Source organism: Python bivittatus, unplaced genomic scaffold (genome assembly GCF_059951505.1).
Source record: "Python bivittatus isolate LINGU-HERP-01145 unplaced genomic scaffold, Pbiv_v1 ctg000020_np1212, whole genome shotgun sequence".
Lineage (NCBI taxonomy): Eukaryota > Metazoa > Chordata > Lepidosauria > Squamata > Pythonidae > Python > Python bivittatus.
The window spans coordinates 77,610,453-77,636,078 of NW_028277030.1; the positions used below are offsets into that span (position 1 = coordinate 77,610,453).

Below are 25,626 nucleotides of genomic sequence, written 5' to 3' on the forward strand. Positions count from 1 at the left end.
TAAATAAAGCAATGCCCTAATTCCTACACAGTTATGGGTAACATAGAGAAAGTTAGGATAGAAATGTGGCCATTCTCCTGTAGGGATAATTGAAGGAAACCTCTTTTAATATTAACTTTACTGTACTTAATTTGCAGTGCTAATCTAACTGCAATAAAATTGACAATTTTCAAGAACCTACATTTCATGTACAGTTGAACTGACATTAGCAGGAAAGGTCAATTCTTTTACTTAAAGGTTTCAAAATATATATCTTCTAGTATGCCTTTTGTATTTTTTTTAATGATAATATAATTGTATCCCATAGCCCTCCCTTTAAAGGAAAATTAGCTTACGCTCAAAGGAGTTAAGAAATAGATCAGGCCAAATTCATTTTTAAATTGCACCGTTGGATCCAGCTGTACTGAATCTAGAGACAGTGGATAATTTTCTTTCCATATTCAATGTGTTGTAATATTAGATAGAATCAAGTTGTGAATTGTTACAAGTTTCTCAAACCACTGTCAATTTAAAGCAAATATTTCAAGGCAGTGGCCTGCTCTCACAGTTAAGCAAACACTGATCATCATGGGATTAAATATGAAACAGAAAGCACATTTTGGCCTTAGATCTTTAAATATCGAATAAGCTTCAGTTTTATTTGAAAAAAAATGCTAGGAGGGTTTGAGTGGATGGAGGATTTTGGAATATGGAGCACTGGGTGTGTATGACATGTATCTGATGGATACAGAATGCAGAGAATTCATGGAGAAAATCCAGGGCAATGCAACAAATCCTTGGAGGGAAAAGTCAACCAACTCCAGATGTTGATACGGTTGATTGCAAACGCATGAAGTGTTTCAGATTTAGCTGTTTCAGCCTGGGAATTTCTTTCTTTCTTCCAACTACAGGAAATGGAATGCCGCCTTGCTTGTATTAAGAGAAGCATAAAGTGGGAGAATTACAGAAAAAAAAACCCCACCTCAGCTTCTTCTGTTTTCCAGAAGCAAAATATATGAGTAACACCTTTAAATACTATGTTAGTAAGTAATAAGGTGATACTTATATTACATTGGAAAAAATGTTTTATCTTAATAATTAAGGGGAAATAGATTATAATGCAGTTATGAAACTATACTATAGTTTAGTATGGTACAAACTATGGTTTACTATGGTACAAACCTTTCCTAATAAAACATTTGTACAGGGAAATATGAAAAAAAAAAGTTGTTAGACCCTAAAAATATATAAGTGTATGCTGAATGAGAGAAACTGCAGAAAACCAACTGATAGTCAACTTTGTGAATAGAACCTAGTTTTTATTTCATATTTAATGATAGCATACTGATTATTCGTGATAGAATGCTGATTATTAATATGACTTCCTTGTGTTTTGAAATTCTTTTTTTTTTCCTTGATAAGTAGCTTGGGAACAACTATCTTGAAAGGCAGTTACAAAATAGATAAAAAAGAAAATAAATTTATGCTTCTATATGCCAGTTTATTATATGATGGATTTGGCAGAGTGATGAGCATCTGATATGTGCAGATTTTAAACTCTTACTGTTCTAGTCATACTGTTCCCAAGGCTCCTAATTTTTAATTTCCTCAGGTCTAAAAATACCTTTGGTCTTAATAGGAGCTCCACAGGCATTCTGAAGAAAATTAAAATGGGATGTGGTTGTTGCAACCCAGATATTTGTTTTGAAATACACCCAGATGTCTAGAAAACAAGAAAATAATAAACTGGTGAGGTTGTACTTGGAGTTTGTGTTCTGTGTATATGTATGTTTTATTTGGGGAGGGGTTGAAGTAGGCATGGTAGCTGGTTTATTTACTTTTTCAAGGTGTGTGTTTCATCAGCTTTATTTCTATTTTGGTTTAGCTATATGGTGCTGTTTTGCTTGGTAAATGTTTCTCTAGATATCACCAATTTCCTTATTGTGTTTGTGGAACCAAAATATGATTTGTCAGTTTGGATTCAGATCTGTCCTCCCCTTCCTAGCCACTATCTTTTCTTTATCACTTGGTCTTGGAGTGAAGTGTTTGACTAAGACTGGAGCTTAGTCTAGAGCTGGATCTCAAGAGAAAGGGGATCTTCTCAGTTATAGAACCCTGCTTGTAAAGTGTCTTCTTTATGGCTGACATCTTTTGGGGTTGACTCCAAGCTGATTAATTTCTTCTGGTTTTGATTTTAAATTGTACTGGATGATGTCCTTTAACTTTTTAGGATTTGGATTTATGCTCAGTAACACATACTGCTTTTCAATTGTTTTTAATGTTCAAAAATCTTCTAATTTATGCAGCTAACTCTGATTATTGGATGGACTCATAATATAGTAAACAAATGAGAGACAGGACTAAGTCTCTCCCTTCTAACCTGATTTTTTAATGACATGCATATATATTAGATGTTGCTATTTTTTACATGGGTGGGTGAGGATAGCCCAGGTTGATTCCCCCATCCAAAGAAGTACAGAATTCCCTGTATCATTAGAAAGACATATCCAGTGGGGAGTGAAAATCAGAAAAAGTCTACAGGGCAGGACATGGTCTGAGACAGGAGAGATACCAGCAGCAGAAGAAAAGCAGCAAAGGTATTCAAAGTCACCTTTGGGAGTCATGGATAGCAAAGGCAGTACCATACACCAAGAGAAGTAGTGTAGGTACAGAGAGCATAGTCAACCAGCAGCCTTAGAAAGCTGGGCTAGAGTCTAAGCACACTGTATAAGAAGAGTCTGTAAAGGACATGGATTCTAGCATTTGGGTGCCATCTGCTAGATTATTATATATGTATAATTAGTATTTTAGGAAGCACAGTTATTCAAAATAATTTCCTGATTCTCAAGCCTTTTACTCTGAAGGACTATAACCATTCTAATTCTGCATTGAAAAGGGACTGCACAGGGGAGAAGTAATTTCTCACAAAGTGGAGTGTAATTTGTGACTAGAGAAACTTCATGTAAGATATTTGGCAGTAAAGCAATTCTACAAGATGTTTGTGTCTAATATTTACAGATGGACCAGAAGCCAAACAGTTGCTAGAATTGTAATTAGTATTGTTTCAAACAGAACTGGCTTTAGAAAATTCTGTTTATTCTGAATGCAACTTTTTCTGTTTGCATATACATTTTTCATTACAGTAGTTTTATTCAATACACATCATCAGTTAAATGAATCTGTAAACATAGCATGTGTCCATAGCATTGCAGTTATATCTAGCGTTGCTGTTTTATGTACCAAGAATTTCACAAAAGGCTCAAATACTGGGAGATTTATGAAATAATATTAACAATGAAATGCTGCCCTCTGCTGTTCATTTTATTAATAAGGTCTAGTAGATGTTAGTTTTATGTAATTTTGTAGAAATGTATATTAAGATGTAAAATATTAAAATATATATTATGCTAGTCTATGGTATATTTCTTGACTGCTAGTGACTACTGTTGACAGTTGATCCTAAAAGTCAGAAGCTATCCACCACTTCAGTATCTTTGTTGTCTGTCCCAACGCTGGTTACTATAACTGTTGCTAGTTTGCTCTTCTTTGTATTTAATCTTAGTCCCATTTTTCACTGTTTCTTGATTTTCATTACTAGAACTTGTAGATCATTTGCATTTTCAGCTATCAGAGTACTGTCCTCAGCATACTGCAGGTTATTGAAGTTTTTTCCTCCAGTTTTAAAATCATGTTCATCTTGTTTCAATCCAGCCTCCCTCAGTAAAGATTGAATAAATAAGGAGACAGTATACAGCCTTGTCTCCTTTGCTGACCTGGAGCCAGTCTGTTTCACCATGATCGCTCTGTACTGTGGCTTTCTGACCTGTGTGTAGGTTTCTCATAAAGACAATGAGATGTTCTAGGATTCCCTTTTCCCTAAGGATACTCCACAGCTTCACATAGTTGTCATGATCAAAGGCCTTGTCTTAATCAGTGCCTTCTTTTTGGTATTTGTTGGCTCTCTCAGTTATTTGGCATCCATAAGCAATATTATCTCAATAATAAGCAAATACATGACACCTCTCTTTCCATGCAGGGCTCTAATCTGTGTTGGGTGATCCTATACATTATTTTGCTAGTATATAAAATTAAGGATCTTTTGTATGATAGTTTTCATACTCTGTTAAATCTCCTTTTTTGGTATTGTTATATAGATTGAACACTTCAAATCTTTTGGCCACTGTATCATTCTCCAAATTCACAAGCATAGTTTGATTAGAACCTTTACTTATTTGTATTTCTATAAAAAATCCATCAACTCCTGTAGCCTTCCAACTTTATAATGACTGGAGTGCTGATCTAACTTCATTTTCTAGTACTTACAAATAGGGAATATCTTCTAAAGTATCTCAGATGTTAACATCTCTAATGAACAGAATTTCTGTATAATCTTATATTTGTTTTATTTTCTCTGAATAATCTTTTATCTGTCCATTGGTGTCCATACCAATTCAAGGTTGGACCTCCTTTTTACTTCAAAGATCTTTTAGAAAACTTTCCTCATTTTTTCTGTGCTGTTTTCATTTTTGATGCCTTTACAGATGTCATGGTAATACTATTTCTAGTCTGTTCTAACAACTCTCTGAAATTCTTTGTTAAGTTCCTTCCTGTGATCATTGTGTTTTATTGGCTTTGGCTTCTTTTCATGACAATTTCCACCATTTGTTCTGATGCTCAACTTGCTTTCTTCTGTTCCTAAGTCTTTGGCAGTCTCTTTTCACATTGATCCTTAAGAACTTCTTTAAGTTCATTCCACAGTTCCTCTGATTCCCTATCAAGGAGGTTCAGGACTTCAGAGCAATTCTTGATGTTCTCCTTGAAAATGGTGGGGATATACGGTATGTTCAAAATCATACTGTGGAAACTGGTTGACTTTCTTCTGCTTTAGCTTGACTTGGAATTTGCACGTGAACAATTTGTGATCTGCCCCACATTCAGCTGCTGGCCACACCTTTGCTGTTGTAACTGAGTTATTCCACCTCCTTGTATCAGTAATGATTTCTGTGGACTCAGTTGGGTGAGATACACGTACATAGATGTCATTTTAGTTGTTTGAAGACTATGTTAGCAATGAAAACATCATTGGATTGGCAGAAACTGATAAGTCATTCTCCTGTTTCATTTCTGTCTCCTAGGCCAAACTGGGGTTAGAGTATGTGGGAAGGACCTTGGGAGAGTGAGACAAGAGATGCTGCCAGGGGAATGGTCAGATAAGAGACAGCATAGCTTGCACCTGTATAGTAGACAGGGCAAGAGGCTCAGAAGAGACCCTTCCTAGTTTCTCAGGCTGTTAAGGGGACAGGGAGAATTGTACTTTCAGACTTGCAAGTTTGATGTCAGCCTTACTAGGTAGACCAGACAGGAAACATGACCAGATGAGCTAATTCTATTTCATTGTAAAGCTACATTAACAGAACCTTGCAATGTTGAATGTTGTATTAACATTCAACAAACCATGGTTAAAACATGTTCTAGTGTGTGGTGTTTGAAATCAGCCTCTACACAGTGCCAAAGAGAAGGCAAGAGACAATGAGTGGGGAAAAAATTCCAAATGCTTTTTTGCAACATCTAAAAACCATATAACTGATTTCTGGTATCAGATCATGAAGAGACAATGTTCCACCATCTTTTGATGGAGAGTGAAAAAAGAGATGAAAAGATGGTAAGCCTTCTTTTCATATCCTACAAAAAAAGATATCCAAACTGCTGTCCACCCCCCAGTGGGGGGGGGGGGAGATCTCATTCATTACAATCTTCAGCTGCCAAATTATAGATCTCTTTTAAGGATGGTCATCACCTGCCAAAATGTTGCCAGCCCTGCATCAGCCTGATGCAGCTGGGCATTTTTAGATACCGAAAGTAAATTGATGTTCAATGATTGGTTAATTGATTATGTGCCATCAAGTCATTTTCAACTCCTAGCAACCACATAGATAAATCTTCTCCACTCATCGCCACTGTAACTGAGTCTACCCGCCTTGCTGCTGGTTGTTCTTGTCTCTTTTCTTCCACCTTTCCCAGTGTTAGAGCCTTTTCCAGAGAGCTGGGTCTTCGTGTAATGTGTCCAAAGTAGGTCTGGTCAATTGTGTCTCGAGTGAAAACTCTGGGCTGATTTGTTCAATGATCCATTTGTTTGTTTTCTTGGCTGTCCATGATAATTCTCAGGAGTTTTCTCCAACACCAAAGTTCACAAGCATCAATATTCTTCCTATCCTGCTTCTTTAAAGTCCAACTTTTGCTTCCATAGAGTGTCACAGGGAAGACCATGCTTGCACAATTCTGATCTTTGTAGGTATAGACACTTTACAGCATTTGAATATCTTTTCCAAGGCCTTCATGGCTGCAGCGTATTTCTTGATTGGTTGTTCCTTTACTGTTGATGGTTGATCCTAAAACGTAGAAGCTATCCACCACTTCAATATCTTCACTGCCTATTCTAAGGCTGGTGGTTCTGCCCGTTGTCATTAGTTTGGTTTTCTTCATATTTAATTTTAGTCCCATTTTTTCACTGTGCTCATTGACTTTTAGTACTAGGGCTTGCAGATCCTACTCTTTTATTTTTTTTTAAAAAAAACCAATTCTATCAGTAAAAACGAACAACCCCTCCCGTTGTAAATATGTGGAAAGCAACAATAATTTTTGCAAATTAAAAATGAAACAATAAACAGGCATTTAACAGATTAACAGATTAATTAAGGCATTAACCCCAGATTCTTGGAGAACTTCATTCCTTAAAGTATATTTGTGGTCAGATATTTACAATAAAGATTCTTAGCCATCCTTGGAAAAATATAGAGCAGCACTTGCTTTGAGTAAGTACTTTCTCAAAGACTAGCTGTATGTAGCAGGGCCTGAAGTGAGATTGACCCTTTCAGGAATCTGTAGAAAAGCAGGAAGTGAACAGGCACTGATGCTTACAGGAGCAGAGAGTGAAAGGAAGGGACAAAACTGAACTATGGAATTGAATCTCTCGTTCACCAGGAGCCATTGTGGATCAGATAAAAGACCTGATTCTCATCATGGTTAGTCAAGTGCTTCTGTCAAACCCTGATCAGGGTATAAGAGTATCAAGAAATCAGAAATGGCATTCAGAGCTCCCCTGAAAGATAGGATCAACAAAAAATAATTTGTTGAGAGGACATATATAATTAATATGTATAAGTTATATATAAAGGTACCAGGTGGTCATGTGAATCATGAAAGCAGAGCCTCCTAACTTCACTTTTATATATAAAAGTGAAATAACAGGATGAGGAATTATAAAAAACAAACTCCTATAACTAGTAAACCAGTTATAGTTTGAATATAGTAAAGTATTTGAATATTCTGTTTGTGCTGTTCTTCTTTTCCCTACCTTTCCATATCACACCGATGTTTGTGAAATGGGAAGCAGGGTCATGCCATCAGCTCTGTTAAAAAAAGAGGTTTTGTTGGGCATCTCTTTGTGCGTAGCTGGCAAACATAAGAAATACTCAGGAAGAGTCCCTGCAATGAGGCAGTCAGTGCAGGAGGAGGAGAAGCAGCCTGAGGTGTGGCACCCAAATCAGCTTGTGAACCACATAGCTTCACTGACTGAATTAGCTCCAGTATTGCCTGCCAGTCTGACTTATTCTCCATCAACTCAAGCACCTTTTCATTTGTTTATTTATTGTATTTCATTCATTACTTTATTTTCAAAGAAAATAAAAAAAATGCATAGAAATGACAAAGTACAAGTATTGGATGGAAAAGTTAACAGAATAATATAAGATGAAAAGGAAGTAGAAAACATTCTGCTTTTGTCCTTATAGATCAACATGGTAGTTAACCCTTTGAATGCTTTTGTAACTGTTATATTTGACTGTTACAAAAACCAATCTTTACATTAGCTGAGAGATCCATATAATAAAATAAACAATCATAATAAAAGAGAGCCTTTATTTTATGAGAACACAAACCTTGTAAGTGGCAGCAAGCGATATACAGAATTGTACTCCATAAACAGTTTCCAATGCAGTTGAAACTACTGTAACATCAGTCTTGTTTCTGATGTATGAAGTTATTTTAAGCATTGGTGCATACTTCCATAGTTTTAAGTTGCTTTGAAGTGACTTATGTTCTGGTGTGTCTGTCTCCTGTGTTTAACGTGGTTTTTCCCTGACACTCCAATGAAGGAATTAAATGTGATTTCCAGCATAAAACAAAAAAACTGATATTCTGGTATCAGTTATCATATATAAAGTCAGCTCAGTGTATTTTGTATATAAAGTGTATATAAAGTTTGGTAATATTTACTTAAAAAAAAACTGGTAAAAAATCAACATTCATGCCTTGTTTCATCCCAAATAGTACTTCATGACACCAGATATGGTAAAACATTATAACTTGATTTTTACATTTCCAACAATTTTCTGAATCTGCATTGTCTATTTTAGCAATCAGCATTAGAGTAATGTACCAGTGGATGAACTGATACTCCCATTGTTGTGTATCAGTTGTCCTGTATACATTTGATCATTTAACTTGTTCAGTCTCCAAATCATATTTCAGTAGCAACTTGTATGTAAACCCTAACTTACATGTTCTGAATTACTGTATTTTTCCATCAATAAGACGCCCCCATGTACAAGACGACCCCTACTTTTCCAACCCAAAATTAAGAAATCAATATTTTAAAGATAGTGCAGAACACATTTTTATTTAGTAATTAGTTAACATTGACCTGATACACTCGGTGGGAGGAGGTCCAAACCGTCTCTTTGCAGCTCTATTTCCATGCTCTTTTGCATAACTGATTACATTCAATCACGAGTGAAACTGCCGATAGCTTGTCTCTGCAAACAGACTTCCTCTAATTGGTTTGTTCAGCATCAGTTGACGTCAGTTACATCAGGCTTGTGATTGGAGGAAGTCTGTTTGCAGAGTCAAGCTATTTCACTCATGATTGGAGGCTAGAAATAGGAGGAAGCCTGTTTGTAGACACAAAGTATGGGCAGTTTTGCAACTGCGCGGTTCCCTCCTCGGCTGACTTCCTTGAATAAGACGCCCTTCAATTTTTAGCGTAAGGATTTTAGAAAAATGTATTGTCTTATAGTCGGAAAAATACGGTATAACACAAAATTTAAAATTCAGTCAAGTCTGCAAGCTCACTACCTTGTTTTTGTAATTCTTTCTGGAGTATTTGGAGATACTGAAACCAGGAAGACACTTCTAACCATTCTAAGGAGAAAACCTTTAATGATTACATTTTTTGGTTTTGTTAATAGTTAAATCTTGCAGGTTGTAAGAGTTTTCTCTCTGTTGATCAATTTTTCTTCTTCATGAAATTATATATTTACTATAGAAGCCAGAGGAAATAAGACTGGAGTTATACTTTTAAATCCATTTGCTATTATCTTTGCTCTTTGTTTCTGAATCCATGATTTTAAAAAATTGAGCCAGAGTTCATCAACTTCAACACCAAAAGCGTAAAAGACCATTCCAAATTATCCAAAGCTTTTTCTGCATCAAGAAACACAATTTCTGCTTTTGTATTTTTCTGATTACTATAATCAATAACATTCAAAATGTATCTTGTCTTTCATTGTTTCAGAACAAATTCTGTCTGTTAAGAGCATATTGTGTCTGCTAGGAGAGTATTTAATCTTCCTATCAGGATAGCTGTTAAAATGTTTATGCTTTATTGAATCAGCATTCAATAAAGAAATAGGTCTGGATGACACTGGAAGGTTGGATCATTCCCTTCTTTATATATAAGAGATATAAAAGCCTCTTGCCATTAAGGAGGAACTGTTTGGCATTGCTATAGTTCATTAATTACCTGAGTTAACAGTTTTATTAGGATTTCTTTGAAAGGCTTATAGTGTACTGCAGGAAGTCTGTCTGATGAAAAAACTGGTTCGTCACCTCATCTGCAGTTGAAATGTACTTCTTATCATCCCAGATTTGAGATGATCATTTTCTTCTTCAGTTTTTTTCTCAGTTGATAAGCTAATAATTAGTCTGATTTATTACCTTTCTTGAAATACTCCTATTTGGCGAAATTTATCTTCTGCTAAGTCTCCTTTGTTTCCAAAAGATCTAGTGATTTACACATTTCCATAACTTTTTGTAATGTGCTAACATGGGTTCTGCTTGTGTCTTGATTCAAGTTGTTTCAAATCATTGTCAATTTTTTTTTGTTTTTGCATGATTTTCTGATTGATGCTATAGAAATGTAAGAAATCTTGAAAAAATTCATCTCTTTAAGAAATCATGTCCAAATTTACAAGGTTTTTTTTTCATCTTGTAGAGCCAGTGTACTATAGTGTTACGGTAATACGCTAGGATGGAGAAAACGAAGGTTCTGTTCTAGCCTCAGCCATCAAAGCCCACTTGGTGACTTTGGGCCAATCACTCTCTCAGCCCAACCTACCTCACAGGGTTGCTGTGGGTGGTGGTAGCAGAAATAGGTCTTGTACTGTGCTTAGAGATAAGCACATACTAAATACAGTACTAACATTGCTAATGCTCTTTTCTCTCTTTCACCCTTTTATGTATTTTGAAATGTATTCCCTAGGCAGGTGTCTCCTTGTTTTATTGAATGTCCTCTCTGGAAGCTGTTTCGGGTTTTAAAAAATGCTTCTAGTGAATAAATCATAATGGTCTCCATCAAATGTTTCATTTCCCAAAGACAGGATCTATAGTATGAGGGCTTTGAAAGATAAAATGATAACAGAGAAAATGGTTGGGGAAAAATGGGTTCTAATGCTCTAGGCTTCAACTTGGAGCATAACCGGAATTGTATACAAAAAATTATGTACAATGTTCAGGATATTAATAATGAGTTCAGTAACTACTCATTCAAAAATTGTATATCAGACCACAATTTGAGCATCTTTCAGACAACTACATAATTAATTAAAAGTGAAGCTATGCCACTGGCCTGTTTCTGACACTGCACAACCTCACGATCGCATTATCCACACAAAATAGAGCCCCATTCCTACAGACGAGGACAGTGTGTTCTTTGAAAATTATTTGGAAGAAGTACTTAGGCCTTGTGTAATCACCTCTATGTTGTTTGTTAAAGCACATGATCCCTTTTCCATACAAGCCTGAAAAACCATTTCAGCTCCTTTAAGAATTATATTATGAGCTGTCCCTTACTTGCACAAGGTCTGAAGCACTTATTTTGAACCATTTTTGAAGTGTGCAGAGTCATAACACATAGCTTGCATAAAAAATCATGGAAATTATCATTAAAATATATTCTTCTTAAAATTTGAAAGAAGGATGTCAGGATGTAGAATTACTATGTCAAAACATGAGAAGTAAGACATGTTTTATCCACCTTTCCAATCTATATTGTGCAAAATCATTTTTATCCATATATCCCATATATAAACTACAACTTTCTATTATCCATATTTTTCTTATAAATTCCATTACTGACACTCTACCTTTTCTCCTAGAACATATAATCAGTTAAGAAGCTGCTGCTTCTCAAAATATTTTTTAAACAAAGCAGATTTTGTACTACAAAACTCTTTCCAGCTTAGTTCCTGAGCACTGTACTTGTTAATATCTAAATTTCATTTCTTTAGAAAGGATGTGACTTAATGAAGAAAACTGTGTGTTAGTAAGCATTCAAGAAACAAATGGTAAGCTAACAAACCAACCCTGAATTGAAATTTTCTTAGAAATTATGTTTATTACTGGTTTTCTTATTATAAATACAAAATTTATCACTGCAAAAATGAAGTGAGACTTAAATCCACATATACTCATTAACTTCAATACACTTAACATAATAGCTGCAGTGTGATTGGAACTTACTTCTAGAAAACTGTATAGGTTAACAGAATAAGGGATTATTGTACTTCCACATGTAATTAATTAATTATAATAATGGCATTTCTAAATTCTTACCACCTTTGAATATCTTTTACAGTTGGTCAAAGAGAAGCTGCAAATGTGATTCTGAAAGAGGAGTCTACTGAAAATATGGAGATTAACCCACCAGAATTAAATGATAAATCAAATGATGACGAACAGAAAGACATAGAAGATGCTAATAAACAGCTGCCATCAGAAGAAAAAGAAGAGCAACCTAGTGAATCTCCATCAAATGATGTTGGATTTAAAAAGGTTTTTAAATTAGTTGGATTCAAATTTACAGTTAAAAAGGATAAAACAGAGAAAATGGAACCTGTTCAGCTGTTGAATGTAAAAGCAGAGGTCACAGAAGGGTCATATGATGGAGCTGGAGATTATAAAGAATTCAAGACAGAGACAGAGGAAGAAGCCACACAAAGTGAAATACTTGACTTTGTAGAGAAGACTGAGGAAGAAACTCAGACTGAGGAGATGAAAGAAAAAACCTCTGAGAAAGTAGCAGAAAGCCCTGTTGAAGCAGAAAGCAAAGAGGCAGAAATTAAAACGAATGGGAATAAGTCTCCAGAGTCTCCAGTAAGCCCATTAACTAGTGAAACTGCGTCACCCCTAAGAAAGTTTTTTACTCAGGGTTGGGCTGGGTTTAGAAAAAGGACAAGCTTCAGAAAACCTAAAGAAGAGGAACCGCAAACTGAGAAAGAAAAGCAAGAGCAAAAATCAGAAAAAGAAATGACAATAGAAGGAATAGTTACTAAAGAAGAATTAGAAAAAGAAAAACTCTCACCAGAAAAAGATAGGACAGAAGTTTCTTTAGAAGCCAGTGATGTGAAAATGGAAAGTGAGAAAGAGAGAGAAGAAGAAACAAAAATGATAGAAGTCTCAACAGAAACCAATCTGAAAGAAGCTGCTACTCCCGGTGAGCAACCATCAACAGAAGAAGTGGCTGAAAATATAAATAAAGAAGTTGATATAAGCTTGAAAGGGAAGACTGACCTGGAGTTAGAGGAAAAATTGGAACCGGTGCAAGAGAGTCTAATAGGCTTAGAGCAAAGTACTGTTGCGTTGTCTGAAGAAAAAACAGAACTGGGAGCTCCTTTGTTAAATGAAGTATTTGAAGAAAAAATAAACCAATCTGATTCATTGTCTCCAGTAACAGTAGAAAAGCCTGAGGAACCTTTTGAAATAATAGAAGAAAAGTCAGAACCAAAGGCTCCTCTGGCCACAGAAATTTTTGATGAAAAACCTACAGAGGTTGTGACAAAAGAAGAACCCAAAACAACTAAAAAAGAACAACTGGTTCTTGAACAATTAGTCAAAACAAAGGATGACTTTCAGAAAGAGCAACCCACTGTTGACACCGTTGAACAGTTAAAAATCATAGAAACCGTTCCTGAAATAGTGAAGGAACACTTCAGGCAAACAGATCCAAACAACCTTGATGCAGCAACACACAAAGCTCCAGAAGGCATAACAAGTGAGGTGGAATTGCTGTCATCCCAAGAAAAAGCCAAGATGCAAGGCAGCCCTTTGAAAAAGCTTTTCACAGGGACTGGCTTAAAGAAATTGTCGGGAAAGAAACATAAAGGAAAGAAAGAAGAAGCTAAGCTAGGGGAAGCAGCAGAGCAAATACAGCAGTTGTCTGATTCTGCCGAAAGCCCAGACGACCCAAGGGCAGAAAGCTCTGCTTCTTCCCCTGAAGAAATGATGGAATCTGTAGAAAAGGCCTCAGAAGCTGCACAGATTCCTGAAGGGGAAGAAGGATCTCCTTCAGATGCAGAGAAGAAAAGAGAAAGTGTTACACCATGGGCATCATTTAAAAAAATGGTGACTCCTAAGAAACGTGTCAGGAGACTTTCTGAAAGTGACAGAGAAGAAGAACTTGATAAGACAAAGAGTGCTACTTTGTCTTCAACTGAAAGTGCACCTAATGATGAACAGGACGATATTAAAGAAAATGATGAGGAACAAAAAATAGAAAAAAGTGCAGATGAGCCCAAGAGAAAAGTTGATACTTCTGTGTCATGGGAAGCTTTAATCTGCGTAGGCTCATCAAAGAAAAGAACCAGAAAATCTTCATCTTCTGATGAAGAAGTAGGACAAAGACTTGCTCAAGATGGACAAAAATTAGATGAAGGTGCACCAAATAAAGAAGCAGTACATGACATTATCTTTACTAACTCACAGGAAAGTGATCAAGGACAAGGAAATTCTTCACCAGAACAAGCAGGAAGCCCGTCTGAAACAGAGGGTGTTTCGACATGGGAATCTTTTAAAAGACTAGTAACTCCAAGAAGAAAATCTAAAACAAAGATGGAAGAGAAAAATGATGAACCCACCACAGTTCCAAGTTTAGAACATGCTACCTTAGATGGGGATGCTGGAAAAGAAGAATCCTGGGTTTCATTTAAAAAATTAATGCCTGGTCGTAGGAAGAAAAAATCTGATGGAATACCAGAACATGTTCCTGTTCAAGAAGCTGGAGAAGAAATTACAGGAACAAACGAGGAGGACTCTGATGTTCCGGCAGTTGTTCCTTTATCAGAGTATGAAGCTGCTGAGCAAGAGAAATTTGTAGCTCAAAAAACAGAGCAAGAAGATAAGAAAACTTCAAGTCAAAATATAGAAAAGTCAGAAAGTACATTAATAATTGAGCAGGCCAGTGAAGGATTAGTTCATGCAGTTGCTGTCTCAGTGGTAGAGGGTGAGAGAGCAGTTACAAGTATTGAAGAAAGATCACCATCTTGGATATCAGCTGCTGTGACAGAGTCTATTGAACATGTGAATGAAGATGAGAAAAAATCTGAGCAGATTTCTGGAACTGGAATTGTTGAAGAAACAGTAGTGGTTACTAAACTTATACCACATATGAGAAAGAATATTAGTGGTGATACTATAGTCAGTGAACTGGAGTTAACCTCAGAAGCAGTTACAGCTCGAGAAGAAGCTTCAGGCGTTGAAGAAACAACTGAAATATCTTGTGCTGAAGAGACAACTGAAATGGTTTCAGCAGTTTCAAGGCTAACTGAGTCCCCTGATACTACAGAAATAGCTACACCAGTGCAGGAGATAGAGGAAAGTGAGCAAGATCTAGAAGAATTAAACAAACAAACACAGGAAAGGTTGCAAGTAGTTGCTGAAAGAATTAAATTGTCCGATGGAAAGGGGATTAGTGAAGATCTGACAGAAGTAACAGTTCAGCCATTATCAGCTGAGAAAATTGGACATGAAATTTCTGCCATATCTAAAGAAGTGGAATTGCCATTAAATGAGGTTGTTCAAATTAATGAAGTTACAGAAAGCTGTGAAACTCAGATTAAAGTTAAAGAAGATGGTCTGAAGGAGGTGTTAAAAAAGAGTAATGAAATGTTAGTAGAAGGGAAAGAAGAGTCAGAACTGATCACTAGCTTGGAGTTGGTTGAAAGTCATCATCCAAAGACTGAACAAGAATCTGTAAAACAATATGAAGACATAATTGGAGAACAGACAGTTGAAGAAAAATCTGATGAAGGATTTGTCATTGTCACAGTAACCCCTGACGAGCAACCAGAAATAGAAGTTAGTGACACCTTTGAAAAGCAACAAATGTTATTAAAAGAAATGGACAGTGAAGAGTACAAGAGTACAGATACAATGCAGGAAATCATAATGAATTTAGAAGAAACTACTCAAAATAAGGTTACAGAGAGTGTTCCAGAAATGGATGAATTAGAACAAGTAACATGTGATGAGAAGTCTCAGGTACATCAGAAACAGGAAGAAATACAAAACAACTTATATGACTTAGAATCACAGCCCTCAGAAATAATTTTAGTAGAAGTAAATGAGGCTGTTGCACAGAATGAAGTAAGAGATTTTGGTCTTTTAACAGAATCTCCACAGACTGAAGTATTTGTGCCTGAAGCAGCTATCCAGAGCCAGCTCACTGAAGTTCCACCAAGTACAGTTAAAGATGTTGCATTTGGTACAGAAACGGGAAGTACAGAGGAAGCTGCAGTTGAGGCATGTGTACAGAGCAAAGACTCTTGCACCTCTTTAAAAAATGAAGCCCATATACAGAAGGTGGGACCTGAGGTTCAGTTGCAGAAATTCGAATCCAGGATTTCTCAGACAGATGTGAAAACAGAACCTTTCTTACTCTATGAAGAAACCCAGATTCTTGCAGAGACCATGGAAAAAGAGATGTCCCCTCAAGTGATGGAAATGGATGTCCACAAGCTGAATGCAAAGGCTGAGGCCCAAGTAATAAATGACCATGTAGAGGAACTGGAAATAAAGTCCCAGGTACAAAGTGGGGAAGCAGAGGTCCTGGCGGAAAAAGCAGAATTAAAAGTAGACATGGAACTCTCCACAGAGAAAGCAAAAACAGAGTCTCCCACAGAAAAAGTGATTATTGAGGATCACCTAAAAGAGGAAGAAGCACAACTCTCTGCAGAGAAGGCACATACAAAGTTGGAAAGGGAAGTGTGTCAAGGTAAAATTGATGTAGAGGTAGATGTAGAGAAGATTGAGAAAGTGGAAGTAAGCGTTCCTGAAGAGATGGTAAATGGAACAGTGTTTGTGGAAACTTCCACAGAACAGATAGATGCAAAGTTAGAATCAGGGGTTCCTGTAGAAAAGGCAGATACAAAGGTAGACGAGGAAGCTTCCAAAAAGAAAACAGATGCAGATGTAGAAGCAGATGTCCCTGCAGGGAAGACAATAATAGAGCCCCTACAGGATCAGGCAGATGCAAAATTGAATGGGGAGATCTTTGCAATGAAAGGGGATATAAAGTCCTATGCAGAAAATATGGATGCAGAGATTGCTAAGAATGAGAGTGACATACTCAATTGTCTTCCAGCTGATAGAAAGCACTTAACAGAGGGGGCAGCAGCTGAATCCACTGTAGAAAAAACAGTAACTGAGCTCTTCACAGAGGAAGTAGTAGCTTCCATGGAGAAGGTGGACACAAAGGCTGGTGTGGAAGTCTTCACAGAGAAAGTGGATGAAAAAGCAAATGCAGATGTCCCTGCAGAACAGAGGGCCGCACAGATCCCCACAGAACAGTCAGATGGAATGATGGTAACCGAAGCCATCGGTAGGGAATTAGAACTGAAGGAGACTCTGCAAAATGTGATGAACGAGGTCAGAATTCAGTCTGAGGTGGAAGATTCTGGGGATTCTTTATCTAAAATTTGTGATGCTGTTGTTTCCAATGAGCCTTCAAGGAGAGAAGAAAAAGATGCTTCTTCTACTGCAGAAAAACCAACAGAAGAGGCTGTACTTGAAAAACCTTCTGAAAGGGACCTACTTCACATTTCAGCACCTGTGCAGACTGCCATGGATCAAATCCAGAAATATGTCGAAGATCCCAATCTTACTTTTCCATTACAATGTACAGAAAGAATTTCAGCGAAAGCCTCAGGAACTGAAGAACTAAAAGATGTCACGCTTGAGGAATCAAAATGTACTGAGGAAAGTGGGATTGAGATCCGTATGCAAAAGAAATTACTAGTACTTCCTTCAGAGACTGAGGCCATAGACACTGGTGTGTCTGAAGGCCTTATGCAGAATGAAAAGGAAGATACACTCATCCATTTGGAACCCCAATACAGCAAGACTAAGGGAGCTGCTGAAACTCTGGAAAATGAGGAAGCTTTGAATTCTGTTAAAAATGAGTTGGGAAATGGAAAGCTACCAGCTGGAAGAGAATCTGCAGGAAAAATTGTAGCTGAAGCTGTCATGAGTGAAGAAGAAGGGGACCTCCTCATCTCAGACTCTAGATTTATAGAAAGTGTTGTCTCAAATGTTATTTTGGAAAAAAAGAGAGAGAGGGAGCTGCCAGAAATAAAATCAGAAGTCCAAGAGGCAGATATGAGTGATACCTCTGTAAAGACTGAAACACATCTTGAGGAATTGCCTGTGGAAACAGTGCGTTCACCTTCAGAGTCTAAAGCAGCTTCAGAAGGCTGCCAGGGAACACTACAATTATTAGAGATGGTTCAAATAATGGAATTAGACAAGGCAGTACAAAAACCTGAACTTGCTGCAGGTGGTGTGCTTTATGCAGCTCCTATACAAGAGCCTTTCACTGAGCAACAGGAGGATGCTGGCACTGATATTCATGATTTGCAAAGTTATGCAGATTATATATCTTCTGTAACCATAACAGCTGCAGCAGAAGAGCGTGTCATTGCAGAACATGTCACACTTACAGAAACATCAACTGAAACCTTGCAGACTTCACTACAAGAGCCAAAAAAGCCAGCATCAAAAACAATACAGTTTAGAAGCTTTGCTCATTCAGAATCTGGAATTCTGTATCCTGATCCTGATGCAGTGGCATTTTCAGAGAAAATAGATTCAGTGATAGAAGAATCAGTTTTATCAGCAGTAAGATGCACCAAAGAAGGCTTACTCCAGAAGTGCGTATTTGATTCCACTTCGAAAATGGAGCTCCCAGAATCTTCAACTAATGAAGAAAGTGAGCAAAAGGTGATGACTCCAGAAAGAAGCCCCTCTACTGAATTACCAAAAGATGTTCAGTCTGTAACAATAGAGTCTCAGAGTTCAAAAATTGTGCAGAAAATAATCCAGAATGCAGTTGATAAATTGGAGCAAACAGAAGAGGCCATTTCTTCTTTAAAGCAGGAGAGTGAAGCATGTCTAGTGAGTGGAAATGAATCTGGAATTCAGGAAGATGTACAAGTTAGTCAGCAGATTTCTGTGGCTGAAGAGAAAACTCATGAAATTCAGCCAACATCTGTAACTGCAGAGAAAAAAGAAGCCATCAGAGTAGCAAAAGAAATGCCTTTAAGTTCTACTGAATCTGAAAATGGAGAAAAATTGAGTTCCAGAAAGACAGATGCTGATCTTGAAACTGTGAAAGACATTGTAAATGAAACAGAAAGGAAGAATGGTGACTCAAAGCCTCAATTAGAAATGGATACAGCTGTTTCAACAGAGACTCAAAAAAACATGCTAGGAAGTATTGTCTCAAGAGATCTACCAAAAGGATCTCTTCAAATAGAACAATCAACAATAATGGATTTAGAAGTTGGGCTAATAGTAGAAAACCAAGAAAAGTTAATACAACATCAGACTCACAGGAAGAGAAAAGAAGATTACAGCCAATCGACAGAATTTCCTGAGATGCATAAAGAGGAAGATTTCACATCTTGTGAAAGTCCACAGCTTCAGGCAAAACTCAGAGAATCCTGAGGTTTTATGTAAGTGTTTCACTAAAATATTTCATCTGCAGTAATTTAAATAAGAAATAATTAGTTCTTTTCAGATTTTATCAACAAGATAAAATGCAGTATATTCATATATTTCTGGTTTTCAGAACAATACATAATGACTAAATAATTCATACTAAAAAATCAACTGATCTGAAATGGGGAAAAAGTAAATGGCTAAAATAAAATTTTGGATATCTGCTTGAGGGACTTGTCCTAATTCCAGTAAAGAAGACTTTCCACAGAGTTTGTTGAGCAGGCAAAGTATGACCTCAGCATAGCTGTTCCCAACTTGCTGTCTCCCAAATGTGTGGCACTGCCATCTCTCCTCATTCCCTGCTACTATAACCAAAGGCCATCCAGGCTGAGAATTTGGGAGTTTGTAATCCAACAAAATGGGACAGTGCAGGCTGGGAAAAAATTGCTGTAGTTGATGCCCATTTGCTTATATATCACAGAGCTGCTATTTTGTCATCCTCCTTAAAAGATACTGATGGCATACTTTTTAAGGGTGATTATGCCTTAATGTATTGGATGTTTATTCACTTATTATTGTTATTTGATTTCCACATCTTTATTTTCCTATGAATATTTTCTTTACAGCAGTAAATTTCTCTACACATATGAAATTGTGATGTTTCTACATTTACCTCATTGCTCAGTAAGGATTCCTGCTACCAGCTCTATAACTTTGGAGAAGGCATATCATGCAAAAGACAGCGCCATCTGGTAGCCTTCTAGAGGGCTGAACTCCAGTTGTCTGAACCTCTAACTTGCTTAATTAGGCTGACTGAGGATCATCAGGCACAATGTAGTTTTCACACACGTTAGACGGTGAACAGCCATTTTTAACAGTTTTCTGGTTAACACCCTCTGCACCTGCAGTCTTAAAATTTTTCAACATCCTCACTGCATTTGTGACTTCCATTTCACCAATTTATGCCATTTGTTTCAGTTCAGCAGAACCCTTCCCATGCAAATCTCTAAAATACTCATCCCAGTATCCCTCAGTTGAGTTTCATTCCAAATTATCACTTTAAAAAAAAATTCTATTCACTTTGCTGGAAGCTCATTTTCAAAACAACTTTTTATTTCAATTAAAATTGCTCTTCATTTTCTCTGCCTTTTAAAATCTTAACTATTCCTGGCTAACTTCGACAACATTTTTTGCAACAATTTTTTTCTATGTATACATTAAGAGATTTTTCTCATTCACATCCTCTTTCACTTTATCATTCCAGAAAACATCCTTTTAAATATTTCCCACGAATCTAACTACATACATGTGATTCTTTTCATAGTGTTCCAAGCAGCTTCCACATCCTGTTTCTTTCCATCCAAATTCCATTAAATCTGCAGAGAGATTAATATGTCTACCTTTTTGCACAGTACCTTCTCTTCTTACTGCTGCTGTTCTGGTTTCTCATAGTGGTTTTTTTAAAAAAACTTTTTTCTTCCATTCCATTTTTCCCAAAATCCTGGTAATAGTCTGTCCTATAATCAAAATCTCTCATCACCCTTGTATCCTTCACTAATTCTCTCATTTATTTATTCTTGGTTCTTCAGGTGGCTCAATAACTTTTTCTGTACTGCCCTGCCTTATTCCTATCCTTCCCCTGATGTCACCTGTCATTCATAATGTTGTGCTATATTTCCCCAAACTCAGCCCTTTTCTTTCATTATAATACAATTATCACCAGTCTGTGAACTCCTACTTTTGTACATACAACAATCTTGGTGATATCCGTTCATACTTTTTGCGTACATTTCATTCCAAGTTGCAGTCTTCCATATGGTATGGTTATCACCAGATGGGCTGGTAGATATTGACCACCATCACCTATCATACTTTTGGCTAGTGGAGATTTTCACATAACACTTTTTTTTAGATTTTAGCATAATAGAGAATGTGTGGACTAGGTTACCAGCCTTAGTGGCAACACTACCAATTACAGCATTCTCTTCAGATGTGAAGTCAAGCACACATCCTGTAATAAGAATGCTTGAAACAGAAATGCGGGCTGTATTAATTGCTCCTATCTAAGAGGAGCAGGAGGAAAGGAATGGTTGAGAAGCAGTCTGATACACTTTTCATGTACGAACAACGGCTTGTCTCCTAGCTGAAAAACATGCTGCGAGTCCTTTAAAAAAAATCTACACAGGTAGTCCTTGACTTACAAACATTTATTTAAAGACCATTCAAAGTTATGGCGGTGCTGAAAAAAGTGACATCCGACCAATCCTTGCACTTATGACAGTTGCAGCATTCCCTGTGGTCACATGATCAAAATTCAGGTGCTTGGCAATTGGCATGTATTTACAACAGTCTCAGTGCCCCAGGGTCACATGATTGCCATTTGCAACCTTCCTAGGGGGCTTCCAACAAACAAATTTAATGGGGGAAGCCAGATTCGCTTAACGACCACAGCAAAATTGGTTATAAAATCAGGCATGACTCACTTAACAACCTCATCACTTAGTAATGGAAGTTCTGGTCCCAATTGTGGTGGTAAGTTGAGGATTACCTGTATTCATCTTTTAAAATTGTGAGCTTTTAGGCTATTACTTTATTATTGTTCTTGTTCTTGTTGTTACTCAGGGTTATTAGCCACTTCAATCCCAACCAACTCTAAGGGATGTACACTCCATATCAATATTAAAGATTAGAACAATCCATAACACAATATTTATAATCATTCATCCTGTTACACTGAACAAATGCTCTCTCAATACAATCACAAATTGCAGTGAGGTATATCCACTTTGCCCCAATGGCTAAATAGAAGTGGGATGGTGACAAAGAAGGCCCACTTTCAAGGACCCTGGTGGTAACACTTTCTCAGAGTAGAGCCCTGAAGAGAGCCCTCTCTCCAAGCCATGTAAGGCTTTAAAATTGACAACCAGCACCCTCAAATGCATCCAGAAGACCACAGACAAACAGTGTAGCTTTCTAAGTAGTGGTATTAAATGGGCAAAATGGGGAATGCCCCCAGTTACCTTCATACATACATACAGTACATGAGTTTTCTGTCCCCTGCCTGGCCAAGACTTACATTTCCAACTTATGTACATCTGGCAGGTTTGAATAATATTGCTAGACAGTAATTAGCAGAAGTGGAACTAACATTGCCTTATCTTGAGGTAGCATCCCAATTTGATTATAGAATAATATATTATGATTTGTTAGTGATGCAAATTACTAGTTAAGATGCTCTGACATCTTGATTCTTCTGTTCCAACAGTTCTGTTGAAAGCTGCTTCTTACATTTGGAGGGACCAGTACCTGAAGAAGGTAGCAGAAGAGGATGGATTCTGCTTAAACAGGCTGAAGACCAATGATTTTGCAGTGAGAACACATCCATGCTTTCAGATGTTTTTCTGAGGAAGGCACCTGACAATCCTGAGCCACCATCAGGAGCTTGAGCCACCTCCTTTAGTTTTGATTGTGAACGCTTCCTTTCACAATGTTCTTTTACCTTTATTTTTGTTGTTGATAACATAGATTGGGGTGGGATAAGGGACAGGGGCAGGAAGTATTTTTGTTGAAATGATGTCAGTCTCTTAATCTGGAAAGGAAGTTGGCATCTTCTGAGATTCCCTTTCTACCAGTGTTTCCCAAACTGGATTGCAATTCTTTGTGTATTTATGTGTATATCTTCAAGCAAAGTCTGATTTAATGTATATTTCCTCTTCTTTATATGTGAAAAAAATGAAAGAAAAAAATGAAAGAAAATGATCTCACTTGTCTGGACCAGGAACTATTATGAGTGACCCATCACTGACCATAGATGGCTCCAAACAACTTGACAGTGGTTTCCCATTTGCTTGGAGGAGTGTGAGAATGAATGTTTTATGACATATATATTATTATGAGATCATAATAAGTTGTGCATACAAAATGTTGCTTTCATAAAGGTCATTGCCAAACAATACAATTTCTCTTGATCTGTTAGTAAATTGTAAATCTAATTCATACTTCATGCCATTTCTAAATATGATGCTCCTTGTACTATATATGTTACAAACAATTTGGCTATAGCTGAATGCAGAATTAAGTGGGCTTAAAAAGAATGATTTCAATGAATTGGATCCATCATAATTCTGTTGTTGGAAAGTTTGGAAATCATCTGAGTTGATTCTTCCCTCTCTCTACTGTTCCCTACGCTTGTCTCTCAGAGGATTGGGATAACTTGTCAGAATAGTGGTGGCCTTGATAATGAAAGTTGCAGGAGAAGGGAAATCTCTTTCTCCCTATAGTGCCACAGCAAAAGTATTTGGAGCAGAATGAATGTTCCCAGTAGCAGAAAAGAAGCTAGATCCAATCCATTGTTCTTAATCTTGCCTAGGTTGGTAGTGGGTTGTGACTTTCAAGTCTGAATATAGTTTTATTTTTGCTAGAATCACCTGAGAGGAAGATTAATCTTTAAAAATCAAATAAGTTACAAATTGAAATTGTGCATCTTGAGGTATGAATCAGTTTTAAAAAATCTGGTATCATAACCTCAAGCATTTTTTCCAGCTTCTAGCCCATCAAGAAAAGAAATTGGTCAATTAAAAAAAAGACTTGTTTTTGCAGCATACCCATGTCATAACATAAAAAGAAAGAAATACACAAGAGATTATGTCTTCTCTATATTTGCGTCCCCAGTTAGGAAATGTGTTTCATGATGCTTATATACACTTAGTACACTGTGATTTCTGAAAAGTGATTTAAATAAAGACTTGGCTTACATTTAGGTTTGCACTCATATTCAGAATAAATGCATTATAAGAAAACTTAGGAAGCCTGGAGTAAAGACACTCAGTTTTGTTCAGTGCAGTTCATAGTACGAGATCATAATAAGTTGTTCATACAAAATGGGCAACCTTCAAATGCTAAATAACTGAATAATAATTAAAACACTCAACTTATTTAGGATTTGATCTTCTAGTCCCCAAGCTTGTCTAGCTGGTCAAATTAAATTGCACTTTGTATTCTTCACACCTATCCAGCTGAGCTTTTTCCAAGATCCAGCAGGTTCATTATCCTGCCTGTATTATAATTTATTTGAAAATGAACCAAGTGAGCCAAATAAATGCATACTTTTAAGAGCTGCACAATGAATAATAAAATGGAAAGATCATTGATGTGACTGCACCATCTAGTGGTTACTATCTACATTTTATAGCTTAGGATAACTTTTGGCTAATGTACTACTTTTATTCAACTAAAATATGGAATGGCAAGTGTTTCTTAAAATTAATCCTACATTATATCTGGAACAGCTTGGCTATAAAGGCAACTATGATAAATGATAATATGCAATTTTAGGCATGCATTGTGACACTGCAGTGGGCTGATTTGTGCAAATTCAAAGTGAAAGATGTTATGCCTTTCTTTTTTTTTTCTTAAAGAAAAAGCCATCTAAAGTATGGTGACTAGGCATCTTTGAATTTTTTTTTAAAAAAGTATACTGGATAAGTCCCCATGTCAAGATATAAACAATTTCTTTTTAAATTATAAATGGCTGTTTCTTTTAGCCTATACTTAGCTCAACTTTTCTGTCTCAGTGATTATCTTCACTGATACAGGGCCCAGTGGAATCCAGGTACCCAAAGGTAGTCACTTTGGTGTAATGAAATCTTCTGCACCATTTTTGAGTTCTAAATGTATCCGTGAGAGAAGAAACAAGGCCTAGTAACTTCATTTACTGGCCTGTCTCCTCATCAGAATATATTAAGTGGTGCCAAAGGCAAGCAGAGGTCATATCAGCAGTGAGTGGTTTCTCTCTGGCCAGAATGGCCAACCTAGCCTGAACCTGCCAAAGAGCATCCCTCTGGAAATTCAATTTGACCTCTTTCTTTCCTCATCTCTGTTGGAGTAATGAAAAAGTCTGGTCTTTTCTCCAACACATTGGCCTCATCAAAGTATTTGAAAATGTGAAAGTAGTATCTTCCAACAAAAAGTAACTTCTTCATCCTACTGTGTGTACACATTTCTTTTCAAATCTAAAAAAATTAAAAGCTTGCATATGCTGCTAGTATCAAATGGTTAGGTAATGGGCTCTTTCTTTCTGAGACACGACAGAGGAGCATAATGAAACAGTCTTTTCACTCCGGCTGAGTGGTATTTTACGAAGGTTATTTTATCTTTCAAAACCAATGAATAAGTCAGCCTGTAGCCTCCTTAGAGCTTTTTTCCTTGAAAGTTGGTGGTATATATACACAGATGGGTCTCCTTCTGGACTTCTGCCTTGTCATCTCACAGTTCCTTAATATGATAGAAGAGGTGAAAAGGTTTAATTTAGTCTAAGATGGAAACAAGTGGGAGCTTGTTGCTGGATCAATTAGATATTCTATTTGTGTGCCTATAACATGTACAAAAAAGTGTGAAGTGTTCAGTAATGGGTGTCCCCACATTACTTGTGTTTTTTTTAATAACATCATCTTCCCCATCTTAAGCATTAATTACAAATTTTGTTCTGGGTGCAAGATGTTAGGTTTCTCACTTTCATTAGTTCTTTTTATAGATTGTTCATATGAAGAAAATATCACCTGAATAATTGGTACCCCTCATCCTAATTCGTTGTCCTCAGAC

The 25,626-nt window shown here is 36.7% G+C and overlaps 1 protein-coding gene across 4 annotated transcripts in view; it reads left to right on the forward strand.

Moving 5' to 3' along the window:
• AKAP12 (A-kinase anchoring protein 12) overlaps positions 1 to 25,469 on the forward strand; it is a 76,859-nt gene extending 51,390 nt beyond the window's left edge. For all 4 annotated transcript variants that reach the window (XM_088142038.1, XM_088142029.1, XM_088142047.1 and 1 more), the window contains 2 exons: positions 11,891 to 19,040; positions 22,292 to 25,469. In XM_088142038.1, the coding sequence (XP_087998164.1) occupies positions 11,891 to 19,032 (7,142 nt within the window). In that variant the 3' untranslated portion in view covers positions 19,033 to 19,040; positions 22,292 to 25,469. The remainder of the gene's footprint in view (positions 1 to 11,890; positions 19,041 to 22,291) is intronic.
• Positions 25,470 to 25,626: the final 157 nt, after the last annotated feature.